The sequence below is a fragment of the Vanellus vanellus genome (genome assembly GCF_965231255.1).
Source record: "Vanellus vanellus genome assembly, chromosome: 18".
NCBI lineage: Eukaryota > Metazoa > Chordata > Aves > Charadriiformes > Charadriidae > Vanellus > Vanellus vanellus.
This window is the reverse complement of record NC_138923.1, coordinates 6,708,847-6,718,169: the sequence shown is the minus strand read 5'-3', so window position 1 is coordinate 6,718,169 and position 9,323 is coordinate 6,708,847. Positions and strand designations below refer to the sequence as shown.

General features: G+C 45.5%; 1 protein-coding gene across 1 annotated transcript in view; it reads right to left on the bottom strand.

Annotated features, from left to right (window-relative positions):
- Positions 1-2,071: 2,071 nt before the first annotated feature.
- The window catches only part of NUP188 (nucleoporin 188), a 29,277-nt gene continuing 22,025 nt past the window's right edge, over positions 2,072-9,323 (bottom strand). The window contains exons 34-44 of the mRNA XM_082492581.1: positions 8,759-8,940; positions 8,177-8,377; positions 7,423-7,515; positions 7,162-7,320; positions 6,234-6,371; positions 5,764-5,838; positions 4,846-5,055; positions 3,946-4,077; positions 3,735-3,805; positions 3,161-3,290; positions 2,072-2,932 (exon numbers count right to left, since the gene is read on the bottom strand). Coding sequence (XP_082348707.1) covers positions 2,762-2,932; positions 3,161-3,290; positions 3,735-3,805; positions 3,946-4,077; positions 4,846-5,055; positions 5,764-5,838; positions 6,234-6,371; positions 7,162-7,320; positions 7,423-7,515; positions 8,177-8,377; positions 8,759-8,940 — 1,562 coding nt within the window. The 3' untranslated portion in view covers positions 2,072-2,761. The remainder of the gene's footprint in view (positions 2,933-3,160; positions 3,291-3,734; positions 3,806-3,945; positions 4,078-4,845; positions 5,056-5,763; positions 5,839-6,233; positions 6,372-7,161; positions 7,321-7,422; positions 7,516-8,176; positions 8,378-8,758; positions 8,941-9,323) is intronic.

Genomic DNA, 9,323 nt, shown 5'->3' with positions numbered 1-9,323 from the left:
AGCTCCTCCTTAACCTGATGCAGAAATAGAGCAGCAGGATGACTTTAGCTGCTGAGAGACTGGAAATGCTATTCTAGATCTAACAGACTCTTTGTGTTGTTATGGAAACTAGATCTGCTGCTAATTTAAAATCCTAGAGCCTTGTCCCTAGCAGACAGCTTGGAAAGAACTCCTGGGAAAAGCAGCTGTTGAAATGCTCTGTAGTGTAGCAATAGTGCTCAATTTTTCTAGTTAAACTCAAATGAAAAGGAATGGGGAAATGACATCATTCTACTGATTTAGTTAGTTTTACAAATTGCCATGATTACCACTACCACCTTTTGTAGATTTACCCCTGCCTGTTTCCCTTCCACCTTCCAGTATGTGTACCTTTCCCTCAAGCCAGTGGCATCCCCATTTCCCTGTTATTCCTCTCTCTGGTGCATTAAAGAAAGGGGAAGAACAGCTTTAGCAAAAACAGCAGCAACTTAATGATGCAGAAAATGGTGTCTCTTCCCTCAGGACAGCCAGAAGGAGGTCTATTCCTAGCAGCAGCATTCCCTTCCCTCTGCATTAGAAAAAGGCACATGGAAAATCTGGTGCTACTTCTACCTGTCTCTCTACATAACAATTACAGTCATGCCGCTTTTTTGCGGATGTCATGGTGAGCCACCCTTGGCTGAAGGCTGTTCCATGCCCCTTTGTGGCTGAGGGGCGGGTAATGGTACCATTCAGGGCTGAACTGCTGCTGTCTGAAGGGATTGTATGGCTCTAGAATATGGGCGTGACCAACAGCATCCACTATTCTGTGCTATCTGGCACCAAGGACTCCTGCCAGGCACCATAAACTCTCACCATGAGTAAATATCTAAAAGAATGTATTATTTCTCCCTAAATTCTCATTCTACCCATTCTTGTTGAACACTAATGAAGTGATTAGCACACTGCGTGTCACTTCAAAAGCTGTAACAAAAGGAAAGACACTGACAAGAGCTATCAAATAACAGCCCTAAGCACTACTGAACTTGTTTAGATGTACTGAATTCCGACTTCGCTTCCACTCCCCATAGCTACCTGTCACCAATTTGCTATCTTCTCTGCAGTTCTTCACCTCTCCATGCTCTCACTCATGGTTCCCTGTGGCAGAGTGTTTACAGTTACAGGTAGCTCCATCTAAAACCTATCAGGCTTGGGACTGTCACACCACCTCCCTCGCTGCCAGAGTAGCTCACCTGAGCTTTTGGCAGGTCATCAAGCCCCTCTCCCTTCTACTTTAAGACCACTTTGCTCCAGCGAGCTAGTTCAAATCTCTCCAAAGCCTCCAGGGCAAGTAAAACTAGATCCACAAAAGTGTGCTAGAATATCACCATCACTTAAGCTTACAAGGATTAAAAAATCAACCTCAAAACAACATAATCTAATTTTCTCACTCTAGTCTCTTAAAAACATCATGATTAAAAAGGTTCTGACTGGTAAAGCAATCAAGTGTCTCTTTAGGGAAGAATTGGTAGGTTACTAGCTCACAGCTACACTGCAATTTGATTTATTACCTTAGAAAAGTCTGTCAAGATTTCAGGCTTTATTTTAAGCAATAATCACTGACCTCTTAGTGTCTCCATCACACACTAAGCCTTTGAACTTTAAAGCATTTGTTGATCTACTTGAGAGAGCTACAACAGCACAACGCAACTTCTCCATGTCTGTCTTCGAGCTGGGGCCTGCGCCCTCCCCTGCTGCTGCAACAGGCAGAGTAGCAGCTTGCACCTATGCACAGAGCAATCCGTGTGCATAGTCCATGCCGTGGTGTGCAGGAGAATCATTCCTGAGGAGTACTTTATAGTGGTGCTCATTTAAAACCTCCTACGAGTTCCCCAACATGAGAGTAAGAAAAAGGGAGTGGGTGTGGGAAAGCCGAGGGAATCAACCTTGATTATAATCGCTTCGAACAGTACCTGGATCGTCACTCACAAGCCACAGCTCGCATCGCTGTTAGCTGCAACTTCAGCCCAGTTGACACAGCAGAACTACTACACAGAAGACACAGAATCAGTGCTGCTACGCCCAATACAAACCCATGAACCCAGTTGCTGTCTATAAAGGTTTTAATATCAGTATAAATAGGGCACAGTTACAAAAAACTGCAAGACTGGAGCAATGGAATTTTGCCTTAAAAACCTTGAGTGAGGCCTTGCTCTTCAGAAACACACACAACACACAGACTGCAGGGTGAAGGGAAGGCGTGAGCACACATACACCATCTCGCCTGGAACCATTCAGTACAAAAATAGCAGTAGAAAGATGGTCTCTGAATTGCTGGCTGATCCCTTGGTTGTGCCTTAACTGGACTTTGACTGTGAGGGAGAGGCAGATTGCACCTTGTGTTAAGAGCAGAATTAATGCCCAGCGGAAAGTTTGTCTCCTCTCTCCATCCAGCCACAGCTTCTCCAGCTGAGGTACAAGCTATAAAAATAAAGGTTTTGACAGTTCAGCACTTGTACCCAGCCAGGATGCTCTAGCAGGCAGAGCAGGCAGGCTGTGCACGTGGGCTGGTCACTGAAGAGCCGTGCGTGGCTTTCCTTACATTCACTCTGCTACTGGGTTGCAAGAGTTCAACGGGATCTCGCTGCTGATGTTACAGCTCGGTTTACACCACTGCCCACACCAGGCCTCCCTCCCTTTTCCCAGTCCTTGTTACGAGCTCTGCCAAAGGTGATGCCTTCTGCGGTGGACATGAATCGTTCTGCTGCAAGTCCTGAAAAGGGAGGCAGGGGCAGGACAGGATCTATCTCTGCACATGCCGGACAAAGGCCTGCACGAGCTGAAACAAAGGCTCCTGCCCCTCAGGACCCAGCTTGGAGGCAGACTTTCCTTGGGGAGAGGGAAGAACCCCGCTGGCAGGTGAAGAGGGACCACCACGGCGGAAGTAACGAGACAGGCTGGAGAGCAGAGTACTCTGAAATTAGAAGCATGTGACAAGTTAGCTTCTTTCAAACACATGCCCCTCTTCCTCCCCAACCAAGGTGCCGGTGGCAGAGGAACAGGCACCAGGACGTGCAGCCCAAGATGCCCGAGGCTGCTGACTCATGCTGCAGAATGGGCTCTACGGGACAGCCAAAGACAAACGACCTTCTCCCACAAGACACGTTTGCAGTGAAGAGCGAGGATGGTACAAGCTGCTTACCAGCTCAGAGCTGAGCTCCTGTTTCATCCGTTGCTTATCGCGGGGATGCACAGCTGGGTCTCTCAAGTACCGAACAGCCTGGGAGATGAGCAGGTAGAAGCAGTTTTCCATTGTAAACATGAGCAGAGACCTGTGCCAAGAAATGCATGTCAGCAGGAGCCAAAAAGGGCAGCACACTCTATTTTCAAGGTCAAATACTCCTAGAAAAACTTCACACACAGGGTACATACGAGGCAACACTTATTGTTCACATTCTGCTCAAGCAGTGATAGCCAAAAGCTATGGTCTGCAGAGCAGGAACTCCTGCTGGCCATCAGGGAAGTCTGATTTAAATATGCTGATAAATAAGCATCAAACAACTCTCTACACTGCATCTTAGGATGGGATGGCTTCACATGCCCTTGCTAAAAAAACCCTGCTTGCTTTGGAGAACTTCTGTCAGGCTATCTGAACTCCTTGGATTCAGAGCAAGCAGCTCTGAAGCTACACCAATGTGCCTAAGCCTCAGTTCTGATCTAAGGAGCATTACGTTCGGCTCCTTGGCCACCACTAAATCAAATAGCTAGAAACTTACTTGAGGGTTTTGGTACCCTCTTGCATATTCAGCCCTGCAGCCTGAGGGAAAGGTTCCTTCTTCTTGTCCAGCTTGGAGGGAAAAAAAGACAGGCATTAGACACAGGAGATACAAAAGAAGAAATACTCCTACTCTTCAAAGTATCAGTTGAATGACTGCTCTGAGATCACTGCAAGTGCTGTGCTCTCCCAGACAGCGAAATGGCTAGTACCTCTCCCAGCATGTTAAGGGCCACGTTGACTGTGGCAAGGAGGGTCCCAAAGCAAGGTGCAACATCCGAATCAAAGGCTGGTGTGGCAAAACTCAAAACAAAAAGCACGTTGTACTCCGCAAGGTCCAGCGACTGTGGAGAAATGGAAAGAGGAGTCAGGGACCCATGTAGCCATGAGTATGCTACTGTCATAGTAACAGGAATACCTAGTCCCTTTGTCACACTTTTTGTATGGAGAACTAGAAGCATTGAGATAATTTCCCAAATCTCAAGTATACAGATGCAGCAGAGAGCATTCTGATCAGTACTGCACAATCAGACTATATGGCCCTCCTCACATGAAGGAACCTTCTCCAACTCCCAAGCCGTACAGTTTGCCACCAAGTGGCAAGCTGAAGTAATGACGGTTTTCAGATTGTTTTCAAACCCCCAGGTGCATGTCCCTAGAGGCACAGGACAAGGCAGTTAACTATCCAAAAGCTAGCAGCAGGACACTGCCAGAATCGAGGATTAACCCTTCCTTTTCTGAACTTGGAGACCAGCCGCTAGGTCACACCAATACAGGAGGATTACAAGAGGATGTCTTTTCTGAAGAGTGACATACTGAGGATACAAACTGAGCCGGGTTATTAGTCTGCCCAGTAAGGTTACATGTATACAGGGTTGTACAGAGCACGCAAAAGCTCAGCCAAGCCTTCCTTTCACACTGATCATGCCCAGTTCCTCAGGGGAATTCTGTGTGTCCTGCCTTCCTGCTTTGTGCAGCAGAGCAACACAGATGCACGGTGGGGTCACTGTCTCAAGCAGGACAGGCTGTGCCTTACTATATAGACCCAGAACATCATTCGGGATGCTGGAAACTTCCCCCTTCAGAGGGCAGCGTCTCTCCTCTTTCTCTACCTGATCAAGGAGGATCTGGCAGACATCAGGGGTGAAATGGCGCAGGGCAGCAAGAGTTTTGCTGAGGATTTTCAAGAGGCTGTACTGCACTGTAAACAGTGCTTTCTGTTCTGCTGCCTCTGACTCAGGGCTGGGATGTTTGGAGGAGGCTTGGGGATTACGCTGCACTCGTGGAGTCACACTTGATGGAAGGGAATCACCATTTTTTGTCTGCGGACAAAGAAAAAAAGGAAGTCTTGAATACAGGTATGATTATTTTGCACTACTTTCAGGAAAAAAAAAATGCTATGAACAAAAAAAGGAATGAGGAAATTAAGCACCCAAAGTCTGCCACCTGCTAGAAGCACAAGCATCTACACTTGGTGTGGATCACGGGAGGCACTGCATTGCAGGGAGGCAGCTGCAGAGGCTATTGAGATTCCACATTCCGGAAAAAGAATCTCTAATCAACATGCCAAGCCTTAGCCATGCTGAATTAACACATCGCTAGCAATGCATCCTCTCCACCTCATGAATCTAAGGATTCCCCAAGAACAAGAGCTACCTCTCAAACAAATGAAATCAGATCAAGGACACCAGGTCAACAATGGCTTAATTAATGGCAATGCAGCCTTCTTGCTGCAGCATAGGCAGCTATAAAATGATAACAGCACCATTCCAACACAGGCTGCTGTTTCTCTAGGACTGGCTTTGCATAGTCCAGAGTTTTTCGAGTCCAGACTACTCTGCAATTTTTTTCATTGCTGTGGAGAAATGCAAATCCTAACTATTGGTGATTGTCAATAATCACCACTAGGGTTACTGACAATCAATTTGATATCCAAGAGCCTGGATACTGAGTAATATTTGCCTTTTAACAGGGAGCACAGGCATGCAACACTCCTCACTTACAGTTTGGTTTAGGGTCCCCATCCTCACCTGCAGGTAGTGCTGGAGCATTTTGCGGCTGTGCAGGAGGGACGTACAGGCCTGACACAGGTAACACAGATTCACCTGAAATAAATAAGGTGAGGGAGAAATCTCTTAAAAGCTCAAACCCCATCTATTCACTACCATTGGCGGAAGCTAGAAAATTCAGTTAAGCAGAACACTGCGATCATAAAGGATCTATGCAGTCTCTTGATTTCCCAGTATTTTCTGAGTCACTTGGCACTGAAAGACACTGAATTCCCCAAGTGATTCATCCAAGCTACCATCTGTCTGTCCCCAACAGTTATCTTTCCTCACTCAGTTCAGACAAGGTACTGACAGAACAGAAATTTAAATGACCTCAGCAATAATTCCTACTAAAAGAGCAGCAATAAAAAGGGGACATAATGCTATTTTCTCTTAACATGTGCAAAGTCTCCAAAGCAATGTATTATTCACAGCAGTCTCCCGATTCCTACCTGCATGTCCCTCATAAGCTGTGGTAGGTGGAAATGCCACTCCTTTGTGAAATTTGAGAGCTGAAGAATGAAGCCAACAGTGTGATCGGCCTCCTCCAGACAGGCCAAGCTCTGTACTGTCCGTACTGCATTCAGGCACTGGAAAGGAGAGAGAAGTAAATGAGGGTGAGTGCAGTTAAATCACAAAAAGCCCACTCCTTTCTCTAGAAGAAAAAGCTGAAGGTGCAGAGGATCTGCCCTGAGGGACAAAAATGCATTCATGAATGCAACTGCACAGCACATGGCTCAGACTCAGAGAACTTTATATTCTTAGTCAGACGTCAATGCATTTCACAAACTGTGCTGCCATATGAGAAGGTAGCTATTTGTCCAGGCAGCATGCGTATAAACAGGTAATTCAGCACCTGTGTACAAACAGGATTCTTCAGTGCATCTGCACTGACACATTCCAGCCAGCACAGGTATTTCAGTATCGCAGGACATGAGAGCTTGCTGACCCAAATGGTGATTGAACCCTGACCACAGCATTTCTGTTATTTGTGCAAGGCTGAGCTGAAGCCACCTCCAAGAACAACTCTCATACTTTTCTTTCAAGAGCAGACAGCCACAAAGTGAGTTCCCATCAAGCTCTCACTTCTGCTACTGTGTTAAGTCGGCATATTAAACACCTGCAGCAAAGTTATAACCCCAAGAGTGACCAGGATGAACAGATGGTGACTGGCCAGCTCTAACAAGTATCATAACAATCACCCTTGCTTGACTGCATGGCTTGAATATTCTATCCTCCCCTTTCCACTATTATTTCTACTGTAAACCTTTCTGAGGCAGAAGCCTCTTTTCAATGCTTCTGCACTTTCTGACATCTTTCCGCTGCTATTCCAACACAGAAGCCAAATGAACCATCACAGAGGAAATATGTAAGACATACCTGCAGAATCCTCTCTTGATGGACACCAACAAAGTCCAGTGCTTCTGTTAGGAAGTTGTATCTAAGTGTTTTAAGAAGGCGCTCCATCAGTGACATGGAGAGACGATAGACCCCAGGCCAAGAGGGGGCATCCAATGACTTTCGAGATGAAGCAGATGTCTGAACAGAGCAGATACAAAAAGGTATCACTCATTTACACTGCTGCCCAGTGTGGCACATGCCACAAACTCTTCACACTATCCAAAAGGAAGCAGCACCCACCTGAATGGCTCCATTACTGCTGAGCTGGTACACGCTCAAGAGGGGCAGGCAGACACTCTGTGTGACACCAGCTCCAGCCACTGCTGCTGCTCCCTACAAGACACAGAACAAACTAAAATCTACATGTGTCTCCCCTCTCTGAGACTAAATAAACTTACTTTGCATTAGATATTTCTGTCCTTTGCACTGTCACCACCCTTTTAAGAGAACTTTCATCTACACATACTTCTACGTTGTTAAAAATTCAATATCAAGAAAAGCAACACTGTTCTTCCAGTAAAATCTAACCCGCATAACTGTACTTTGAATTCCATGTTGATATCACCTGGCTTTGTACACACATAATCTCTGAAAAGGACTGGCTTTGGAACAACCTTGCTTTCGCCTAAAGCCCCACACAAGTTGAATTTGTAATAGATAAATAACGGTTTATTGCAACTAATGAGAAAGTAGATTCCAACACTTAATGCTGTTTTAACTAGGGGGCGTTAATTTGCATTGCAGAAGAATACATTCAGTGAAAGCGCCTGCTCTAAATTACAGGTCTGCCGTCTGGCTCAGCTCTTCCGTCTGAGATATCTCATTATCAAGAAGAACAAGGCAAACTAAGCAGGCACACAACAGGACCTACTGCTTGCCAGACTCTAAAAAACCCCTTTATCTACAGATACAGCTGCATCGCACAGAATAATGAGATATACAGTTCCTATTTAAAATGTATAGTTATATGCTCCCATTTCTCTGCATCTCTCACCTGTTGAGTCCTTGCTAAGGTCAGCAGTAAATGTAACGAGGCCTCTGTGAAGTGAAGGTTTTGTTTAACTCTCAGGCTGATCTCCAACGCAGCAAAGATAGTAGGAAGCACAGGGACTTTCCTAGTAATCTGTAGCCAGTAGTCTCCATCTTCATCAACTTCACAGAGCTCTTTAGCCAGATGCAGACCCAGAACACACACCTGCAGTGACAAATAAACGAGAACGAGGTATAGACTTGACATGGATACTGAGAAAATCTTATAAGCGGTTACTAACACGACCCAAAGTTCAATCATTCTCAGAATCATAAATTAAGGCACCTGGTATCCTTCACACTATACTCTGCATGCTTCCAGGCTGTATTAGCAATTGTGATGATGGACAGAGCTGAAAGAGAGACAGCAACAGCCAATTTCTCAGACTGATATGTGCCAAAAAGACACGGAGTAATTCTGAAATAGAAACCGCCAAAACTTCCTTTGAAGGCAGCAGGCTGCAAGGGAAAGTTGTTCCAAACATACATGGAACTTTTGTCTAGAGAAAAAAAACATGGCTGCAAAGCAGATGAACTGGTCCTTTACCCCATCTCGCTGGTCCTTGTGTTTAACTCGAGAGGCATCATCTGTTTCCATGCTGTCCTTGTCATCTGCCGCATCTCCCAAGGTCAGGCTGTGTCGAGTCTGATCAAAGAGTGCAATGACCTCATCTTGGAGCGTTTCACACACGCTCAACACCAGCTGGGAGTACTGTGGGATCTCATTCACTGTGACACACACAGAATAGACACCAGTTAACACACAATCCTCATGCTTAGGTTTCCAGTTTAACTGATAACATCACTGGGCCACATTTCCTGGAGTTAGATTTATTCTGTTTTCATTTCAAAACCTACAAAACAGAATGTGAGGAACTGTGACTAAGTTAGATGATTAAGTCTAGGAGGATATAATAAGGGATTAGACAAGTCATATGGATAATAAAAACATGTAGTTTTACCAAGAAGTCATATAAATTAACGACATTTCAAGGCACAAATCAAGCACTGCTATGGACAGATTATTCCATAACTGCTCACTACAGCATTTCCTACCCATTTTGCCAGACTGCTGATACTGGCCTGCAGGTGCAGTCTATGTTCTGTGAGTC